General features: G+C 44.6%; 1 protein-coding gene across 6 annotated transcripts in view; it reads right to left on the bottom strand.

Moving 5' to 3' along the window:
* Positions 1-22,547, bottom strand: part of ehbp1 (EH domain binding protein 1) — a 360,301-nt gene that overhangs the window by 150,536 nt on the left and 187,218 nt on the right. For all 6 annotated transcript variants that reach the window (XM_061911324.1, XM_061911326.1, XM_061911325.1 and 3 more), the window contains one exon: positions 8,076-8,858. In XM_061911324.1, coding sequence (XP_061767308.1) covers positions 8,076-8,858 — 783 coding nt within the window. The remainder of the gene's footprint in view (positions 1-8,075; positions 8,859-22,547) is intronic.

Here is a 22,547-nt window from a genome sequence, read left to right as displayed (position 1 = left end):
TTTGGACTGAATGACGCGTGCTTGCTAGACCGGCTAGCTAGCATGGGAATACTTTGCCGGCTACATCCAGCGGCTTGTGAAGCAGCGGAGTATATGTGTTATCTGTCCATCCATCCATCCATCCATCCATCTTCTTCCGCTTATCCGAGGTCGGGTCGCGGGGGCAGCAGCCTAAGCAGGGAAGCCCAGACGTCCCTCTCCCCAGCCACTTCGTCTAGCTCTTCCCGGGGGATCCCGAGGCGTTCCCAGGCCAGCCGGGAGACATAGTCTTCCCAACGTGTCCTGGGTCTTCCCCGTGGCCTCCTACCGGTTGGACGTGCCCTAAACACCTCCCTCGGGAGGCGTTCGGGTGGCATCCTGACCAGATGCCCGAACCACTTCATCTGGCTCGTCTCGATGTGGAGGAGCAGCGGATTTACTCTGAGTTCCTCCCGGATGACAGAGCTTCTCACCCTATCTCTAAGGGAGAGCCCCGCCACACGGCGGAGGAAACTCATTTCGGCCGCTTGTACCCGTGATCTTATCCTTTCGGTCATGACCCACAGCTCATGACCATAGGTGAGGATGGGAACGTAGATCGACCGGTAAATTGAAAGCTTTGCCTTCCGGCTCAGCTCCTTCTTCACCACAACAGATCGGTACAACGTGCGCATTACTGAAGACGCGGCACCGATCCGCCTGTCGATCTCACGATCCACTCTTCCCCCACTCGTGAACAAGACTCCTAGGTACTTGAACTCCTCCACTTGGGGCAGGGTCTCCTCCCCAACCCGGAGATGGCGCTCCACCCTTTTCCGGGAGAGAACCATGGACTCGGATTTGGAGGTGCTGATTCTCATTCCGGCCGCTTCACACTCGGCTGCGAACCGATCCAGTGAGAGCTGAAGATCCCGGCCAAATGAAGCCAACAGGACCACATCGTCTGCAAAAAGCAGAGACCTAATCCCGCGGCCACCAAACCGGAACCCCTCAATGCCTTGACTGCGCCTAGAAATTCTGTCCATGAAAGTTATGAACAGAATCGGTGACAAAGGGCAACCTTGGCGGAGTCCAACCCTCACTGGAAACGTGTCCGACTTACTGCCAGCAATGCGGACCAAGCTCTGACACTGATCGTACAGGGATCGGACTGCCATAATAAGACAGTCCGATACCCCGTACTCTCTGAGCACTCCCCACAGGACTTCCCGAGGGACACGGTTGAATGCCTTCTCCAAGTCCACAAAGCACATGTAGACTGGTTGGGCAAACTCCCATGCACCCTCAAGAACCCTGCCGAGAGTATAGAGCTGGTCCACAGTTCCACGACCAGGACGAAAACCACACTGTTCCTCCTGAATCCGAGGTTCGACTATCCGGCGTAGTCTCCTCTCCAGTACACCTGAATAAACCTTACCGGGAAGGCTGAGGAGTGTGATCCCACGATAGTAGGAACACACCCTCCGGTCCCCCTTCTTAAAGAGAGGGACCACCACCCCGGTCTGCCAATCCAGAGGTACCGCCCCCGATGTCCACGCGATGCTGCAGAGTCTTGCCAACCAAGACAGCCCCACAGCATCCAGAGCCTTAAGGAACTCCGGGCGGATCTCATCCACCCCTGGGGCCTTGCCACCGAGGAGCTTTTTAACTACCTCAGTAACCTCAGCCCCAGAAATAGGAGAGTCCACCACAGATTCCCCAGGCACTGCTTCCTCATAGGAAGACGTGTTGGTGGGATTGAGGAGGTCTTCAAAGTATTCCTTCCACCTATCCACAACATCCGCAGTTGAGGTCAGCAGAACACCATCCGCACCATACACGGTGTTGACAGTGCACTGCTTCCCCTTCCTGAGGCGGCGGATGGTGGTCCAGAATCGCTTCGAAGCCATCCGGAAGTCATTTTCCATGGCTTCCCCAAACTCTTCCCATGTCCGAGTTTTTGCCTCTGTGACCGCCGAAGCTGCACACCGCTTGGCCTGTCGGTACCTGTCCACTGCCTCTGGAGTCCTATGAGCCAAAAGAACCAGGTAGGACTCCTTCTTCAGCTTGACGGCATCCCTCACCGCTGGTGTCCACCAGCGGGTTTTAGGATTACCGCCACGACAAGCACCAACTACCTTGCGGCCACAGCTCCGATCAGCCGCCTCGACAATAGAGGTGCGGAACATGGTCCACTCGGACTCAATGTCCAGCACCTCCCTCGTGACATGTTCAAAGTTCCTCCGGAGGTGGGAATTGAAACTTTCTCTGACAGGAGACTCTGCCAGACGTTCCCAGCAAACCCTCACAATGCGTTTGGGCCTGCCAGGTCTGTCCGGCATCCTCCCCCACCATCGCAGCCAACTCACCACCAGGTGGTGATCGGTAGAAAGCTCCGCCCCTCTCTTTACCCGAGTGTCCAAAACATGAGGCCGCAAATCCGATGACACAACTACAAAGTCGATCATGGAACTGCGGCCTAGGGTGTCCTGGTGCCAAGTGCACATATGGACACCCTTATGTTTGAACATGGTGTTTGTTATGGACAAACTGTGACGAGCACAGAAGTCCAATAACAAAACACCACTCGGGTTCAGATCCGGGCGACCATTCTTCCCAATCACGCCTCTCCAGGTTCACTGTCGTTACCAACATGAGCGTTGAAGTCCCCCAGCAGAACAAGGGAATCACCCGGGGGAGCACTCTCCAGTACTCCCTCGAGTGTACCCAAAAAGGGTGGGTACTCTTAACTGTTGTTTGGTGCGTAAGCGCAAAAAACAGTCAGGACCCGTCCCCCCACCCGAAGGCGGAGGGAGGCTACCCTTTCGTCCACTGGGTTGAACTCCAACGTGCAAGCTTTAAGCCGGGGGACAACCAGAATTGCCACCCCAGCCCGTCGCCTCTCACTGCCGGCCACGCCAGAGTGAAAGAGAGTCCATCCCCTTTCAAGAGAAGTGGTTCCAGAGCCCTTGCTGTGCGTCGAAGTGAGTCCGACTACATCCAGCCGGAATTTCTCTACTTCGCGCACTAGCTCAGGCTCCTTTCCCCCCAGTGAAGTGACGTTCCACGTCCCAAGAGCGAGCTTATGTAGCCGAGGATCGGACCGCCAAGTGCCCTGCCTTCGGCTTCCGCCCAGCTCACATTGCACCCGACCTCTATGGCCCCTGCTATGGGTGGTTAGCCCATTGGAGGGGGGACCCACGTTGCCTCTTCGGGCTGTGCCCGGCCGGGCCCCATGGGTACAGGCCCGGCCACCAGGCGCTCGCCATCGTGCCCCACCTCAGGGCCTGGCTCCAGAGGGGGACCCCGGTGACCCGCGTCCGGGCGAGGGAAATCTGGGTCCTTTGTTTTTACTTTTCATAGAGGTTTTCGAGCTGCTCTTTGTCTGGTCCTTCACCTAGGACCAGTTGGCCTTGGGAGACCCTACCAGGGGGCTTAAAGCCCCCAGACCACATAGCTCCTAGGATCATTGGGACACGCAAACTCCTCTACCACGGTAAGGTGGCAGCTCAGAGAGGAGTGTTGTCTGTCGATTTATGAATAATGCAGACGAGGAGTGTTGGCTGAGTTCTTAACGTTTACTTTCAGAGCGTGCATATCACAACATACAAGATGCCGTCATGGCGACACACAACCAATACCGGGCTACCGCGCATGCTCGTCACTCCTGTTGCATGCTGGGTAGGGTAGTTCTTTTTTTCCCTGGCTCATAACATCACAAATAGTACCATGTATATGCGTTCAGTTTATCAAAGCACCAAGCAAACAATCGGAAAATTCCCATCATATCAATTCCTAAATATGGTCATAATTATTTTAAGTGCACTAAGCAGAATAAACACAACATTATTAATATTGCTACTACGGATAATTTGATCAAAAATTCCCTAAAACAGCCCACTACCTATAATATAGGTTTTTTAAACATAAGACCCTGATAAAAAAAATGTTTCTGCTGTTACCTCAGAAATTGCCTGTTCAGATGTTATGATTGTGGCTCAGAGATTTGTATGTACATTATATTTATTTTCCATAACAAACAGGATAACTTAAATACCCTGGCAGTGGCAATAAGCTTAAATGTTTGTATTTACATTTTTTGAGTTGATTTTCATAAAATATGCTATTTAACTGCTACTGTTTAACAAGGACTGATTTAAATCGTGTTTGCACAACAAATGTTTTGGCGCTTTTGTTCATGTGGGAGAATATTCCAATAAAGGTGCATTACACACTACTTTTGAATTAATTATTGGGCTTTGCGTATACAATGCAGTTAATTGCGATTAATCGGAGAAATAGTGCGATTAACTTCGATTAAAATTTTAATCGTTGCCCAGCCCTAATATATATATATATATATATATATATATATATATTGGACATCCCTCTATATATATATATATATATATATATATATATATATATATATATATATATATATATATATATATATATATATATATATATATATATATATATATATATATATATATATATAGAGGGATGTCCAATGTTTTGACTTTGGAGCAGCATTGGACTAAAAAACTTTGGCCAGGTGACGAAAGCCGACTGCATGTATGTATGTATGTATGTATGTATGTATGTATGTATGCATATATATATCCCGTGACCTTTTTACCTTTTTAGCCCAATGTGGCCCCCAAGTCAAAAAGTTTGGACACTCTTGGGTTCAGCTGTTTATGAGCAGACACCATGGCAGATAAGAGGCCAGGTGCAGCTCCACGCGACTGCTTTGGCAATAAATCTAGAAGTGTATCTGCGAGGGATTGTTGGCTAATTTGGCTGAAACATGTTTATCCTTTCAACAAGTCAAATGTGGCCTGTGTGCGGGCTGCAACCCGCTGGTGAGATAACAGCAGATCAGAAATGGGGTGTCATGGCTGTCAGAACACAACTCCTCCTCCCCGCCCCAATGGCTGCTTCGACCCCGCCTGTCCCGTGACCTTTACACTTGTAAACAGGAAGCGTTAATCTGTAGGGGGGGTGGACGCGAGTATTTAACGGGTGTCGGCGTGCGCGCGCACGGGGGCGCGCGAGACAAGATGAGGTGAGGTGTGCTCGCCGCAAAGTGTCGCCACGCCTGAGCGGCCACGCCGCCCGCTGCCATCAAGCGAGGGGATGAGAAATATAATGAAAAATATGATTAAATGTCAAAGCAGGGGGTTCTCTCGGGTGCCTTTCTACGGTCGCCACATGTTACGGGGACAGCTGACGACAACATCTAATGCAGAGCGGGACAATTTGGCGAGGGTCATCTTCGCAATGGCATCAACCGGGTCGGGATTTGAAGCTTAGCAAGCGCCAGCCGGGAATGAACGCTCGCCTTTCTCTGTCTTATGACAGACGCGGCGCAGGAACTTTCAATCAAAGCGAGGGTGCGGGGACAGAAATAACGTCAGCGGTGCATTTGGGGAGGAGTCTGCAGGCTGCATTGGAAGACCTCAAAGAACGTTGAAGTGAAGTCTACTTGTTGACTGACACATGAAGGCAAGGGTGTCCAGACCTTGGTTAACAGGCCAAAACCTGATCCAATGATGAGTTTTCTGTATCGAAAGAAAAACTACCTTCATCACAGCTTTCTTTTACAGGTAAAAAAAGCACAGATAAATCATGTTTATGTTGCCCATTCCCACACAGGTGGTTGTCGACATAACCAAAAGTAAACCCAAACGAGCCATTGTTTGAAGTGATGTGAATTATATTTATATAGCGCTTTTCTCTAGTGACTCAAAGCGCTTTACATAGTGAAACCCAATATCTAAGTTACATTTAAACCAGTGTGGGTTAGAGATGCGGGGTTTGCGGTCTCATCCGCGGAGTCCGCGATTAAACCGTGGTTCGGGCGGGTGACATGAGGAAAAAATAGATTTTAATTAGATACGAGCGGGTGGCGGTTGAACCATCCAGAAATATTTGATATACATGGTTCTGGGATCGGTATCCTTTGCCATTCAAAGAGCCATTTATGACCCGTGTCACAAAGCGAAGAAGTCAATAGGAGACGCTAATATTCTCTAGAATGACTACCGGCAGTCACCCAGATAATAAGTATTAGGGCGTGCTATAAAGTCATTGACTTTGTCGCCCTCTACAGCATGTACGTTCTGCTTGTCAGTCCAGCAACATGTTGTGTGTGGCTTCCGCAGCAACACGCACACGACTGCAAGGCATACTGGGTGACACAGAGTAAGTACACTAATGGTTGTGATATAAACAATTTTAACACTCTTAGTAATATGTGCCACGCTGTGAAGCCACACCAACCAAGATTGACAAACACATTTCAGGAGGACATCCTCCCAGTAACACAACATGAACGCAACACAACAAATACCCAGAATCCTTTGTATCCATGACAATTTCTGACTATTTTATACACCCCGCTAGCAGCAAACCCTGCCACGCCCCCAACCCCCCAACCCGTGCATCGGTAAGGTGGGCGGGGTTGGAGGCGCGGGGGTGTAAAATATACTTAGGTAGTGTCACGGATACAAAGGATGCTGGGTATTGGTTGTGTTGCGTTTATGTTGTGTTACTGTGAGGATGTTCTCCCGAAATGTGTTTGTCAATCTTGTTTGGTGTGGCTTCACAGCGTGGCGCATATTAGTAGGTGTTAAAGTTGTTTATATCACAACCATCAGTGTACTCTGTGTCACCCAGTATGCCTTTCAATCTTGTACGTGTGATTGCGAAAACTGCACACAACATGATGCCAGACTAAAAGTCGGTGTGTAAATGTTGTTGAAGGTGTCAAAAGCAATGGCTTCACAGGACGAACTCCAATTGAATAATCGCGAGAACTTTAACGGCTCCAATTGTCTTCGTTATTCTGTGAAACGAGTTTAGACAGCTCTGTGAGTGGTAAAGGTGGTCAACCTCCAATGTATTTCAGCGGGCGGATGTGTTTCTGATAAAATGTTGGTTCGGGTGAAGGGCGGGTGGATGACGACTTTGGTGACGCGGTTGCGGATGATCTCTAGTGTGGGTGGCACTGGGAGCAGGTGGGTAAAGTGTCTTGCCCAAGGACACAACGGCAGTGACTAGGATGGCGGAAGTGGGGATCAAACCTGGAACCCTCAAGCTGCTGGCACGGTCACTCTACCAACCGAGCTATACCGCCAGTTTGCACACTGACTTGCGACTTTGGACATAGACGAAGCAAATAAATAAATAAATAATCTTTTTTAACCTACCATGGTTTGAAAACATTGTTTTCCTTATTGTTTTTGCATTCTTGCAATTTTTTTCAGCGCTGTCAAATGATTAAAATATTAATCGCGATAAATCACTTTGTTCATAGTTATGTCAAAATTGATCAGGATTAATCGCAGATAGATATAATTTTTTTCCGCATCAATAAGTGTACCCTACAACAGTGTTTTTACAATCTGGTGTGTCGTGGGAGATTATGTATTTTTACCTATAATGGTTAAAAATATTTTTTTTGCAAACTAGTAATTATAATCTGCAATTGATGTGTTGTTGTTTAGTGTCGGTGCTGCCTTGAGCTCGGCAGAGTAACCGTCTAATACTGTTCCATATCAGTAGGTGGCAGCCGGTAGCCAATTGCTTTGTAGCTGTCGGAAACAGCGGCAGGCAGTGTGCAGGTAAAAAGGTATCTAATACTTAAACCAAAAATAAACAAAAGGTGAGTGCCCCTAAGAAAATGCATTAAAGCTTAGGGAAGGCTATGCAAAACGAAACTAAAACTGAACAGGCCACAAAGTAAACAAATACAGAATGCTGGACGACAGCAAAGACTTACTGTGGAGCAAAGACGGCGTCCACAAAGTACATCCGAACATGACATGACAATCAACAATGTCCACACAAAGAAGGATAAACACAACTGAAATATTCTTGACTGCTAAATCAAAGTAGATGCGCGAAATATCGCTCAAAGCTATATGGATAAACATTTACATAATATTTCTGTGTAAATACCTTGTTTCACAACGTATATATCGGCGGCTTATATTACGGGGCGGCTCATATATGGAAAATGTTTTTCTAAAATTTTGTGGGTGCGGCTTATATACCGGTCTATAGTCCAAAAATACATAACTTTAATGTTTCACAAGTGCAACAAATACCTTTTTGGGTTCTGAGTCCATGTGGTTGACTGGAGATCTCGTATCCGACGTGGGCTCGGACTCAGAGTGACGCAGGCTGGCCCTTTTCTTCTTGATGAGGTCAGCATCCCGGTTATAAGAGAAGCCCAATTTTTGATGAACAGGCGAGACAGGGGGAGGCCCCGTTTGGGTAGAGGACCCCACCGCCGTACCCCCTTGGATTATTTGCTTGTCCCCCCGCTGTCTTTCGTCTCCCAAGTCCCTCTCTAACTTTTGCGGTAGATCGGAGAGGTCCAAAGTTTTCGCTTTCAGTAAGCTGCCCCGGTCTTCAGAGCCTGATGATGTCACCGGAGGAGAGTCAGCTGCCGTACGGCATGACGGCACAGGAGCTGAAGATTGAGGAGGCGCTGATGTTTTCACGCCTCCCGAAGGCGCTGTGACTTCCACGTCACCTCCGAGCTCGGTCGCTGCTCCGTCCTCCATACTTTTGGAGCCATTTGATTGAGTGTTTTCAGCGGCGGCAGAGTCGGCACCCTGGGAGCGCGTCTGCACGTCGTTGAGCTCGGCGTAGAACTTGTCTTGGTCTATGGAGGCGTTGGTGTCCGTCTCGAAGTCGCCCACCTTGTAAGTGCTGCGGCTGCTGTTGGCCTCGATCTGCACCACGTTGAGCTCCTCGCCGGAGAAGTGCGCCCGGATCTGGTAGAGGTAGGTCATCACGGTCAGCTTGTCGGGGATGGCCAGCAGCACCATGTCCGACGGCTCCAGGAGGCGTGAGATGCCCAGGCTGGCGAAAACATCGTACGCCTGCCAGCAAGGAAACAAGCAAAGGAGCTCCAGTTAGAAGAAGGGTGACATCCAGGATAGAATAGAGTTTTATTGTCATTATTGCAGTGAACAGGTTCAAGGAACAACAAAATTGGAGTCTAGGATGTCTAATTAGGACTGATGTGGGTGTTAAGGGGAGATGGCTCACAGTTCCACCAGGGGATTGGATTACTTTCACTTATATTTGATCTTTTTATTGTCAAATGATCCCAATAAATCCTACTTAGAATGGTCTCTATGGGCCTTTTTCCACCGCAGTAATGAACTTTCTTATTTACACGAGTAAATAAAATACCCCCCTGTGTTTCCACCAACTACCTAGGTAGATTTAGTTCTTCAGGAACTTTGTTAAGAGGTGGGACTTTTGGGAATTCCAAAGAACCTTTAAAAGGCGGGCCGTGCTGTTGAATGTTGATTGGTTGAACACAGTTGGGGCGTTTCTAAAAATTTGTATTTGGAGTTTCAGTCGCCATTAGAGTATGCGAGGACAACTTAGGTCTTATTTCTTGTGATTCTATCACAACATACTTGACAACGGAGAGAGAGAAGAACGAAATAAACTTTGGACTTGAACGACGAACGCTGCTCAGTCGAATTGTTTTGGAGAGATGGCAAATTTATAGATTTTTCTTTGCTAATGGCTGTCAGAATAATTGTATCCAAGTTATCACAAAACTTTGTGTTGCCACGAGTTCCCGGCTAGAGGACAAAAGCTGTCTTTTATCCTACCATGAAGAAGGCTTGTAAAACTCCACTGTGTAGGATGGGAAGCAACATGAAGGTGTTCTGTTTCTTTGATGTATTGTAATCAACAGAAAGATATTGTCTTGATCCGAGATCTACAAAGCGAAGAGGAAGCAGGACCTGACTGCTCTCCAGGAACCTTTTCTTTGGACTGTTTTACGACTTTTTCTTTGAATTGTTGGTTATTTAAAGGCGATGGTTGTTTACAACCCCTATTCTTTAGAAACAGCTGTTGCCATGTTATCAGGGAAAGTTCAAATAAAAGAGGAGGCGTACAATTTTCATCAGAGCATGGTGAGACTGTACAAACAGTACAGTCCAGACGTCTCTCCTCAATTGAGCCAAATTTATTTCTGTCTCCGTTTAATTCCTTGCTTCTTGTCTTGTTTAATAGATGTCATCAGTGTTTGAACCTGACAATGGCCATAATGTATTGTGCAAAATAGTTTTTTGTTCTATTGTGCCATCTTTTAGACGAGTTTATCACTGCATGTGCAGCTAGTGTGTCCATGACGATGACTTCTGTTTTGTTTGTTCAGCCGTTTTACTGCCGCGTTACGAGCACAGTTTGAAAACATGTAAGGTATGTAAATAAATATTTCTGTGTAAATAACTCATTTCGCACCGTATATATCGGCGGTTTATAGTCCGGTGCGGCTTAAATACGGGAAAATATGTTTTGTCTTCTAAAATTTTGTGGGTGAGGCTTGTATCCCGGTGCGCTCTGAAGTCTGAGAAATACGGTACATTTGTTATTTATCTTTAAAAAAAAAAAAGTAATAAATTCAGCCGATCGTCAGTGATGGGCGAAATCAAACAAATCACACTTGACTGAGAAAACCCTTCGTCAAACACGGCCCTTTCTCTGAGGTTCCAGTCGGAGTAGCCTTTCCCAAATCCCGCAGTGACTGAAAGGCAGCGCTTGGGAAAAGGGAAAGGGTGTTTTCGGGCTTTGCCTAGGCAGGGCTACGTGAGACGCACCTTTTGACAGGACAGCTGACAGGTCACGTCGGGGAATGGTTGTCCCAGATAAGAGACCCAGATACCCATAGACAGAGCGCTCAATCCCGTGTGTGTGTGTGTGTGTGTGTGTGTGTGTGTGTATGGTTATCAATCCCCACATCAACCTGCCCACGCTCTCCGTCACGCGTGTAATTGGTCTGATTACAGTCTGATGAGAAAATACAGGTTTGATTATCAAGCGACACACACGAGAGCCAACATCCCCCCCCACATTAGTAGATATACTGAGACACAGAGACGGGATGAACGCCATTATCGCAGCCAATGACAGGTAAATAAATAGATTAGCAACACACACGCACGCACGCACGCACACACACACACACACACACACACACACACACACACACACACACACACACACACACACACACACACACACACACACACACACACACACACACACACACACACATCTCCATTCCGAGACAGACGTGCACCTATCTCAGCTTGTATCTGGCCTGCTTGATAGTGTTGATCTAATTCCAACCTGTTGCTGCTCTCGTTTGTCTTGTTGCTTCTTGTACCGATTCCGGTTTCCTCTCCCAAAATGTACAATTGTTCGTCCGACTCCACAATTTAATTTCAGATGAAGAAAGGTGGAAACTCTAGACCAGACCTGGGCAATATTAGGCCCGGGGGCCACATGCAGCCTGTTAAGCTTTTCAATCTGGCCCGCCGGACATTACCAAATCATTTTTTTTAGATCTTTGAGATGAAAACTGTAGCTGCCATTATGATGTGCAGTGATGTTTTCTAATGGCCGGAAGTCTTGAACCAGGGGCGCCCATTACGTCGATCGCGGAGGATGTGTCTGTTCCTCGCCAGCCAGGGATAAAAAAAATAAAAAAATAGACCTAAAAATAAGCGCTCATCAATCTTCACCAATACGTCACTTTATTGACATTCACGGCACTCGAGGGTCTTTTGAGATTATGAAGAAAAAATTAGTTGAGAAACACTTTTCTTTTCAACAGACTCTCACGCCGTACCTGCCGTCAAAACTCTAAAGACTGACTGCACAGTTCCTATCTTCACAATAAAAGCGCTGCTTCATCTCGCCTGCGCTAACAAAATAAGAGTCTCAGCGAGCAAGACACGGAGTTCACCATCAATATATTTCTTGTAAAGTGTGTAAAAAAAAAAAAAAAAAAAAAAAAGGGTATGTAAACTGGACAAAAAAAGATGCCAAAAACCTACCACTTTCATGTGGTAATACTTTCTCTCCATTTGAAAATGTGGACGTTATCATCACTACTGTCTGATTCCAATCAATGCAAGTCATCAGAATCAGGCAATACACCAACTTATTTTCTTGTCTTCATGAAAGAAAGGAATCTTTATGTGTTAAACATGCTTGTATTATCAATAAACACCTTTAACTTGTTAACAAAAATGTCTCTTTCATAAATAAATAAATATAAATGACATGTATGAGTGAGGTAGATCCCCTCGACTTGGTCAATTGAAAAGTAGCTCACCTGCAGAAAAAGTGTGGGCACCCCTGTCTTGAACTATACAAAGTATTGCAATGGTTGAACTCTGGGCTTTTGCAAGATATACTAGTTGCTATGGTAATCTAATTACCGTATTTTTCCGAGTATAAGTCACACCTGCCAAAAATGCATAGTAAAGAAGGAAAAAAACATATATATATATATATATATATATATACTGTATATATATATATATATATATATATATATATGTATATATATATATATATATATAAGTCACACTGTAGTACAAGTCGCATTTTTGGGGGAAATTTATTTGATAAAACCCAACAATTGACAAGAAATTGAAAATAAATAAAGAATATTGAACAACAGGCTGAATAAGTGTGCGTTATATGACGCATAAATAACCAACTGAGAAGGTGCCTGGTATGTTAACGTAACATATTATGGTAAGAGTCATTCAAATAACTATAACATATAGAACATGCTATACGTTTACCAAACAATCTGTCACTCCTAATTGCTAAATCCGATGAAATCTTATACGTCTAGTCTCTTAAGTAATTGAGTTAAATAATATTATTTAATATTTTACGGTAATGTTTTAATAATTCCACACATAAGTCGCTCCTGAGTATAAGTCGAACCATCGGCCAAACTATGAAAAAAATGTGACTTATAGTCCGAAAAATACGGTAGTACCTATAGTAATCTAATTACCGTATTTTCCGCACTATAAGGCGCACCTAAAAACCTCAAATTTTCTCAAAAGCTGACAGTGTGTCTTATAATCCGGTGCGCCTTATATATGGACCAATTTTGAGCCACAACCGGTCTCGCAACTACGATAAGCAGCCACCGACTTCATTTTCCCCCGTAGAAGAAGTGCGCCTTTTCTTCTACGGTAAGCAGCCGCTGACTTCAATTTCCCCCGTAGAAGAAGTGCACTTCTTCTTCTACGATAAGCAGCCACCGACTTCATTTTCCCCCGTAGAAGAAGTGCACTTCTTCTTCTACGATAAGCAGCCATCGACTTCATTTTACCCCGTAGAAGAAGTGCACTTCTTCTTCTACGATAAGCAGCCATCGACTTCATTTTCCCCTGTAGAAGAAGTGCACTTCTTCTTCTACGATAAGCAGCCATCGACTTCATTTTCCCCTGTAGAAGAAGAAACGTGCTTCTTTTAAGGTAAGCAGCCGCCAACTTAATTTTCCCCCGTGGAAGAAGAAGTGCGCCTCTTCTTGTACGGTAAGCAGCCGCCAACTTCCTTTTCCCTCGTAGAAGAAGAAGCTCGTGGTGCATGCTGGGATATATGACTGCAGGAGGCGTGCCGTTTCTATGTGTTTATGTAAAGACCCCAAAATGGCTCCTATTAAGAGACACACTTATGACGCAGAGTTTAAACTCAAGGCGATCAGTCACACAGTAGAAGATGGAAATAGAGCAGCAGCGAGAGAATTTAACATTAACAGCAGCGACACTGACTCGTTTAATGACGACTTTGAGCATGTTTGATACCGTATTTGTCACGCGTTGCGGCGCACTTGCTGCGCGGAATTGCCATTTCGAGGATGCACACACGACCAATCAGCTGGATTGCAGGTAAGAATATATTTTAATATAATAAAACAAAAGAACACTGGTGCAAGAAGGGGAAAAACAAAGCGCATGCCAACACACGGGAAGCTAATACTAAAACTTAGCAGGAAACGGAAGTACGACTAAACGACGTGCCAAACGCACGTGAAGCTAAGGCGGAATTTAGCACAAAATAATCTATGATACCAGATACAAACCGTGGCGTGTTGCGAAAAGCAAACAATGAGCCGAGGACGAACTAAGGAATCAGGTGGGCTTAAATACACAAATAATAATCAGAAACAGGTGTGTGACAGGAGCCCGTGGGGAGGAGCACATTACGTAGCCATGGTGACTGAAACAAACGAGGAAGTGCTCAAACACAAGGAATCGGCCGAGTCCAGAAATAAACATGAACAAAGACATATAAACGGCAAAACAATAAACGATCCGCATAGCGGATCGTGACAATATTCGCCCAACTGTTTAATTCAAACACTGAGGAAGAAGAATTTGAGGGATTAGTTGATGAGGAATAACTTAATAAAGTGAGCTTTACATGTGCATTTTGTGTGTTGGATTAGATTAGATAGTACTGAATTCCTTCAGGAAAATGAAAATTTTCAGCACAATCCCATTTAAGATCAGTTGTGTTGTGTGACATTATCGTTTGAGCAACGTTGAGTTATTGATATATTATTGCTTTGCACCATTTCGAGTGTTACTATATTGTGATTGCACTAACGTTTGATTTACCGTCACAGTATCAGACTGTTTTTACGTGTTTACTGAATCAGGGAAAATAATAAAACAGCTGTTTATTCATTTTGAGAGTGAACGGAGTTGTCAGAACGCTGGTTTGTAATCTATTAATAAAGTTTGACTGACCTATCTGACTGTTTTGTTGACAGTCCCTGTAGCGCAGCTCCGTCTAATGGATGCATAACGTAACCCTGGCCTCTAATGTAGCATCTATTCTATGCGCCTTATAATGCGGTGCGCCTTATAAATGAACAAAGTTTTAAAATAGGCCGTTCATTGAAGATGCGCCTTACAATCCGGTGCGCCTTACAGTGCGGAAAATACGGTAGTTACTATGGTAATCGAAGTCACAGCAGCTCAGGCAAGGCACCAAGTACTGTGGGTGGGGACCATTTCCAAAGAGTGTTTTCAGAGTGTCAGCCTGAAATGCGGGTGTCAGAGACAGACGCGGAAGGAGATTTTTATAACAAAGTTGTAAAACTTAGTGATGTATCAGATGTATTGTATTGTAGGTGTATTTTTTTTTTTTTACCCATCGCGTTCATATTTCACTGTATTTGTTGCATTTTTTTGTGTTTCGCTTTATCATAAAATATGTTGATCAAGAGGGGTTGAGATGTTTATATGTTGTCAATATTCAGTGTTTTATTGTTCATAGTTAAAGGCCTACTGAAACACACTATTATCGACCACGCAGTCTGATAGTTTATATATCAATAATGAAATCTTAACATTGCAACACATGCCAATACGGCCGGTTTAGTTGACTAAATTGCAATTTTAAATTTCGCGCAGAAGTATCATGCTAAAACGTCGCGGTGTGATGACGCGTGCACGTAACGTCATGCATTGTAGAGGACATTTTGTTCCAGCTTCATTCCCAGCTATAAGTCGTCTGCTTTCATCGCATAATTACATCTGTGTTGCTGAATATTTTGCAATTTGTTCAATGAATAATGGAGACGTCAAAGAAGAAAGATGTACGTGGGAAGCGTTGTATTGCGGCCGCCTTAAGCAACACAAACGCAGCCGGTGTTTCACTGTTTACATTCCCGAAAGATGACAGTCAAGCTTTACTATGGAACAGAGATGTCAAGCGAACACGGTTGGATTGGACCACACACACAAAGTACAGTGTATTATGCAGCGATCATTTCGAAAGATCGTGTTTCGAAGAGGGTCCCTTGCGAAGGGCAGAGATTGGCATCGCCACCACCCGTCGACTGGTGCTGAAGAAAGGTGCGGGGCCGACCTTCAGGTTGTACAGGTACAACCATATAATCTCACTAAAACACTAGTAACACAATAAGCAGATAAGGGATTTTCCAGAATTAAATGGTAAATGTGTTATACTTGTATAGCGCTTTTCTACCTTCAAGGTACTCAAAGCGCTTTGACACTATTTCCACATTCACCCATACACACACACATTCACACACTGATGGCGGGAGCTGCCATGCAAGGCCCTAACCACGAACCATCAGGAGCAAGGGTGAAGTGTCTTGCTCAAGGACACAACAGACGTGACGAGGTTGGTAAAAGGTGGGGATCGAACCAGGAACCCTCAGGTTGCTGGCACGGCCACTCGCCACGCCGTCCTCTGCAAAAAGATGCCTAAAACCTATCCTAGTAAATGTGTCTTATCCTAGTAAATGTGTCTAATAACATCTGAATCGCTCCCACTGCCCTCGTCTTTTTTTCTTCTTTTAGTCCTTCACTCTCACTTTCCTCATCCACGAATCTTTCATCCTCGCTCAAATTAATGGGGAAATTGTCGCTTTCTCGGTCCAAATCGCTCTCGCTGCAGTTGGCCATGATTGTAAACAAAGTTCAGATGTGATGTCACGCGCATATCGTCTGCTACTTCCGGTACAGGCAAGGCTTTTTTATTAGCGACCAAAAGTTGCGAACTTTATCGTCGATGTTCTCTACCAAATCCTTTCAGCAAAAATATGGCGATATTGCGAAATGATCAAGTATGACACATAGAATGGACCTGCTATCCCCGTTTGAATAAGAAAATCTAATTTCAGTAGGCCTTTAATATTGGAAATTCCACATTCTTTATTTTCATGTACATTCTGGGTGTCTCATTCAGTATAAAAATGTAAAATTGCAAAAAAAATTTAGCATTCAATCAGACATTATTATGAGGTTTTGTATTAGTGTTCCTAAATATAGATACACAGGTCCCCCAGACACATTTTTTCTCTAAGTTTGAACTCCGAGTCAAAATAATTGCCCAGGCCTGCTTTAGACGACTACTGTGTATTTGACCGAGGTGTTTCTCCATTTACAAGCAATTATAACAACTTTTGTCCCGAGTCCTATTTCCCCGTGCTATTGCGCCATGACGGCCGGGGAGGCAAACAATGGCCGCAACATCAATACTCAAAAGTGTGCGCGGAGAGAACAGAGAGGAGTTTGTCTGTTAAGGGTGCCCCTCTGTGAAAGGAGAGGAGAGAAAGGAGAGAAAATGAATATGTGCAATAAGCGGGCCTGATTGGGTTTCTAACGCGCATTGAAGGGAAGCAAAAGCGTGCTGGCATTGTTCCCATCCGAGGTGAAAGGGAGCGACAACTTGGAGAGAGCGTGAAAGAATGGAAGAGGGACCGCCGAGGCCCAGGAGAAATTGAGAGCTGCACGAGGACGAGGGAGGGGAGGGATGCTCGCCAAACGGGTTTTTGTTTCGGGGTCTGTGCTCGTCTTGATGTGCGATGCGCTCTTTTTGACCTTGGTGTCAGGCGCTATTCTTCTGGGACCTTGTCTCATAGCTTGACAGGGGCTCGGAACACTTAAGGGAGAACATTATAACAATTTCAAAAGGGTTAAAAACAATAAAAATCAGTTCCCAGTAGCTTGTTTTATTTTTCAAAGTTTTTTTCAAAATTTTACACCTCCCGGAATATCCCTAAAAAAAGCTTTAAAGTTCTTGATTTTCCCTATTTGCGACGCGACTGTTCATTTCCCTGTGACGTCATACAGGGCTGCCAATACAAACAACATGGCGGTTACCACAGCAAGATATAGCGACATTAGCTCGGATTCAGACTCGGATTTCAGCGGCTTAAGCGATTCAATAGATTACGCATGTATTGAAACAGATGGAGGCAGATAGCGAAAACGAAATTGAAGAAGAAATTGAAGCTATTGAGCGAATAGCTATTGACGCTATTCGGTCATGGCATGGGTGTACCTAATGAAGTGGCCCATAGCATGGCTGCCTTATTAGCATCGCCGGTAAAATGTGCGGACCAAACGACCAGGACTTTCGCAACTTGTGACACTGGAGCAACTTAAATCCGTCGATTGGTAAGTTTTTGTTTCGCATTAAATGTGGGTATCTAGTTTCAAATGTACATACAGCTAGCGTAAATAGCATGTTAGCATCGATTAGTGTAGCATGTTAGCATCAATTAGCTAGCAGTCATGCTGCGACCAAATATGTCTGATTAGCACATAAGTCAATAATATCAACAAAACTCACCTTTGTGATTTCGTTGACTTAATGGTTGCAAATGCATCTGCAGGTTATCCATACATCTCTGTGCCATGTCTGCCTTAGCATCGCCGGTAAAATGTGAAGACACTCTGGCACATTCAATGGGGGTCTGGCGGCAGATTTCGTGCCAGTGGTGCAACTTAAATCCCTCCCTGTTAGTGTTGTTACACCCTCCGACAACACACCGACGAGGCATGATGTCTCCAAGGTTCCAAAAAATAGTCGAAAAACGGAAAATAACAGAGCTGAGACCCGGTGTTTGTAATGTGAAAATGAAAATGGCGGGTGTATTACCTCGGTGACATCACGTTCTGACGTCATCGCTAAAAGACCGATAAACAGAAAGGTGATTAATTTGCCAAAATTCACCCATTTAGAGTTCGGAAATCGGTTAAAAAAATACATGGTCTTTTTTCTGCAACATCAAGGTATATATTGACGCTTGCATAGGTCTGGTGATAATGTTCCCCTTTAAAGGCAGCGCTCTTGCAACTTTTTGGGGACATTTTGTTCATCAAAGATGCTCACACTAATTTAATGTAGGTCAATATGTGGTTTTCAAACTTCTTTTCCCCACAAAGTACGACCTCAGAAGGCTCTTCAAGTGCCACTATAATGACCAACATTAAAATACAGTAGCGTAGTAGGCCTAAGTATTCATTAAAACAAGGCAGAGGTTTTAATTAACTATATTTTAGTCCAAACTACAGCCCGCAGGCCATGTGCCGTCCGCTAGTGTCTTTAATTTGGCCCGCGAGACCTCATGAGTTCAATAAAGCTTCGCTCTAAAAAAGTGCTGTCACATTAAGAATATAATAGATCTTTATTGTCATTGCACAAGTACAACGAGACTGATTTTTTGGTACAAGTTGTTACGATAGCGCCGCATCGCGGATGTGCGGGGAGTGTCGCCTCTCGATGGACGGGATCAAAACAAGCAGGAATGAAGGTAGGAACGGGTTTTAATATAAAAAGAAAAAAAGAAAACTTGTACAAACGGTAAAATAAAAGTTTGCTAATGCACGGGAAGCAGAATACAAAACGTTAGCAAAAGGCAGAGTTCGAAAAGTCCATAAAGCCCGAGCCGAGCGCGCGGAGGCTAAGCTACCCTTAGCAGAGAGAATACAAACGGACAAAGCTCACGTAACTGTTGCGTGGTGCAAACAAACTGGCGAGGAAGAACTGAGGTAGCAGGTGGTCTTAAATACAACACAATAAATCAAAACAGGTGTGCTTCGGGAGTGCGTGCAGGAGGCGTAATTAAGTAGCCATGGTGACGAATGTAAACAAGGAAGTGTTCAACTGAAGGGATCGGCAGAGTCCAAACGTGATCAAAACATATCCAAAGCAAACAATAAACGATCCGTGTAGCGGATCGTGACACAAGTCCCACTAAGAGCAGACATACGTGACAGGAGAGGACAAGACGAGACCGCGAACGGATCAGCCACTTACGGCGCTCCTTAAAAAGGTGAGAAAAGGGGGACATTGGGAGAGAGGGGGGGAGTAAAAAAAAAATATCAGTCTAAGGCTAAACCTTCAGGAGAGGTCCAGACTAAGTCCAAGGAAAAAAAACTCACATAGCATGGCACACATTTAGACATGGTACGTATATCACACCAACTTGCAACAGAGGGAGGGGGTGGGTTTGAGGAGACTCGCTGCCGCTGTATAGCGCTGCTCAGCCATCCACAGCTCCAGAGGAATTAAGCAGTGGTGAAGGCGTTGATTTCAAGGGTGGTGGTCATGTGAGCATATATGCCCAATTAACTTGGGAGAGATGATGAATGTTTTTGTAGGACTGAGGCCGATACAAGTTTGACTGCAGGTGTTGTTGACAAAAAGGAAGGTCAAAAGCGTCTATCTTTGAGGAGTCATTGGGAGATTTTCTTCAGAACAGCCTGTTCCTGTGTCAAGGCCATTCAAGGGAGTCCAAATCGTAGATTAAGAAGTTGTTTTGCTTCGAGAAGACAAAAATAGTGACATATCTCCTCTGTTTGTCCATGCTGGATTTCTTCAATTCCAATTAATTCTTCTCTCCAAACTTTTCCAAGTTCCATTTTGCGATTCAACTCAGAAATCGCTCCAGTCTGTGTTCCCAAAGACCGACCCAAACCTTCCATTGCGTTGAACAGCCGTTGGGCCCCATGAGTGGCTGCCATCGTCTTCCGAATTTGTCGATACACCAGAGCAATGCCCAGCCCAATCAGCAAGTGCCCCGCGATCACAGCTCCAAATAGGTAGATGTCTTCGACGTCCTCGATGGAAAGGGCTGAGAGGCACATCATCTTCCATGTATTCCAGGAGTCCCTGACGTAACCCGCAGCGATGGTTCCATCAGGGCAGCCAGGCTACCCCAACCTCTTTTTCTTGTCGACGTCTATGTGACGTCAAGGCTTGGTTAGCCCAGAATTTTTTAATAATGAATGAGGGAAAAACGGAAATTTTAGTTTTTGGTCCGGCCCTTACTGACTTGGGACCATTGCAAAATGATGTGCGTCCCAAAGTCACCAGCCTTGGCGTCACTATAGACAGCGATTTTAAACTAGACAAACAAGTCAATGGCGTTTTAAAATCGTGTTTTTATCACCTTCGTCTTTTAGTAAAGGTTAAACCGTTTTTATCTTTTAACCTTTTTGAACAAGTCGTGCATGCTTTTATTTCAAGTCGCCTGGACTACTGCAATGCACTTTATGCTGGCATTAGCCAAAAAGCTCTCTCCCGGTTGCAGTTAGTCCAGAACGCGGCAGCACGACTTCTAACAGGGGCCAGGAAACGCCAGCATATAACCCCAATTCTTCAGAGTTTGCACTGGCTCCCTGTTCATTTTAGAATTGATTTTAAAACATTGCTGTTTGTTTTTAAATCTTTACATGGACTAGCACCTCAATATATCTCGGACCTCATCCAAATTTACATCCCTGCGCGCACTCTGAGGTCCGAGAGCCAGTTCCAGCTCGTGTTGCCCAAGACCAGACTTAAGACCAGGGGAGACAGGGCCTTCTCTGTGGTCGGCCCTAAGCTCTGGAACACTCTGCCGCTCCATGTTCAAACTGCTTCCACAGTGGAGTGTTTTAAGTCTCGTCTTAAGACCCACTTTTATTCTTTGGCTTTTAACACTACGTGAGTTGTGTGGTCCTCTGTCCTCCTCTGTGTTTTTTATACACTTTTATTTTTATTTTACTGTTTTAATTGATTTTACCCTTTAAAATAGTTTTTAATCATATTTGTTTTTATATTGTTTTTATTGGTTTTATTTTTATTCATTTTTTGTTTTATTCAGTCATTGGTGGAGCATAATATTGTTTTTAACATGGCTGTGCAGCACTTTGGAAACGTTATTGTTGTTTAAATGTGCTATATAAATAAAGTGGATTGGATTGGATTGAAAAGACTGTGTCAATTGCGTCAAGAGTCCAGCTGATCATATTCATATTGATATTTGGATTAGAGGACAGCGCAAAGAAAGAGGCTTTAAAAAAGTTCAGACAAAGACAAGACGCAGAGAGCAAGCAGAGAAGGAGGGATTGGAGAGAATTGCGACCACCCTCACCAGAGGCAAGCTTAAATACTAGGCGGCTTCCGATTTGTCAAAATTTGCTGGTTTCTTGTGGACAAAATAACTAGGGTGTCCGATAATATCGGCAGTCCGATATTATCGGCCGATAAATGCTTCAAAATGTAATATCGGAAATGATCGGTTTCAAAATTATTGGTATCGGTTTCAAAAAGTTAAATTTAGAACTTTTTAAAAAGCCGCTGTGCACACGGACGCAGGGAGAAGTACAGAGCAGTCACATAATATATAGGGCTTTTCACACACACAAGTGAATGCAAGTCATACTTGGTCAACAGCCATACAGGTCACACTGAGGGTGGCCGTATAAACAACATTAACACTGTTACAAATATGCGCCACACTGTCAACCCACACCAAACAGGAATGACAAACACATTTCGGGAGAACATCCGCACCGTACAACAACATAAACACAACAGAACAAATACCTTGCAGCATTAACTCTTCCCGGACGCTACAATATGCACCCCCGCTAGCCCCTACCCCCAAAACCCTGCCCCCACAACCCCGCCCACCTCAACCTCCTCATGCTCTCTCAGGGAGAGCATGTCCCAAATTCCAAGCTGCTCTTTTGAGGCATGTTAAAGAAAAATAATGCACTTTGTGACTTCAATAATAATTATATCAGTGCCATGTTGGCATTTTTTTTCCATAACTTGAGTTGATTTAGTTTGGAAAACCTTGTTACATTGTTTAATGCATCAAGCGGGGCATCACAACAAAATTAGGCATAATAATGTGTTAATTCCACGACTGTATATATCGGTATCGGTTGATATCAGAATCGGTAATTAAGAGTTGGACAATATCGGAATATCGGCAAAAAAAACATTATCGGACATCTTTAATTTCAACTCCATCAGACCATTCAAGTTTTTTTTTTACCAGTTCCACAAAAATTCCCGCTTTTCCCGAAATCCCAAAATTTGAAATCAATGGGACACTCTTCAAACTTCCACAATTCTCATCTGATTCAAACTGCTCCAACTTCAGAATATTCAGCCTGTTTGGGAATTGT

Source organism: Nerophis ophidion, linkage group LG09 (assembly GCF_033978795.1).
Source record: "Nerophis ophidion isolate RoL-2023_Sa linkage group LG09, RoL_Noph_v1.0, whole genome shotgun sequence".
Taxonomy (NCBI): Eukaryota; Metazoa; Chordata; class Actinopteri; order Syngnathiformes; family Syngnathidae; genus Nerophis; species Nerophis ophidion.
This window is presented reverse-complemented; position numbering and strand designations above follow the sequence as displayed.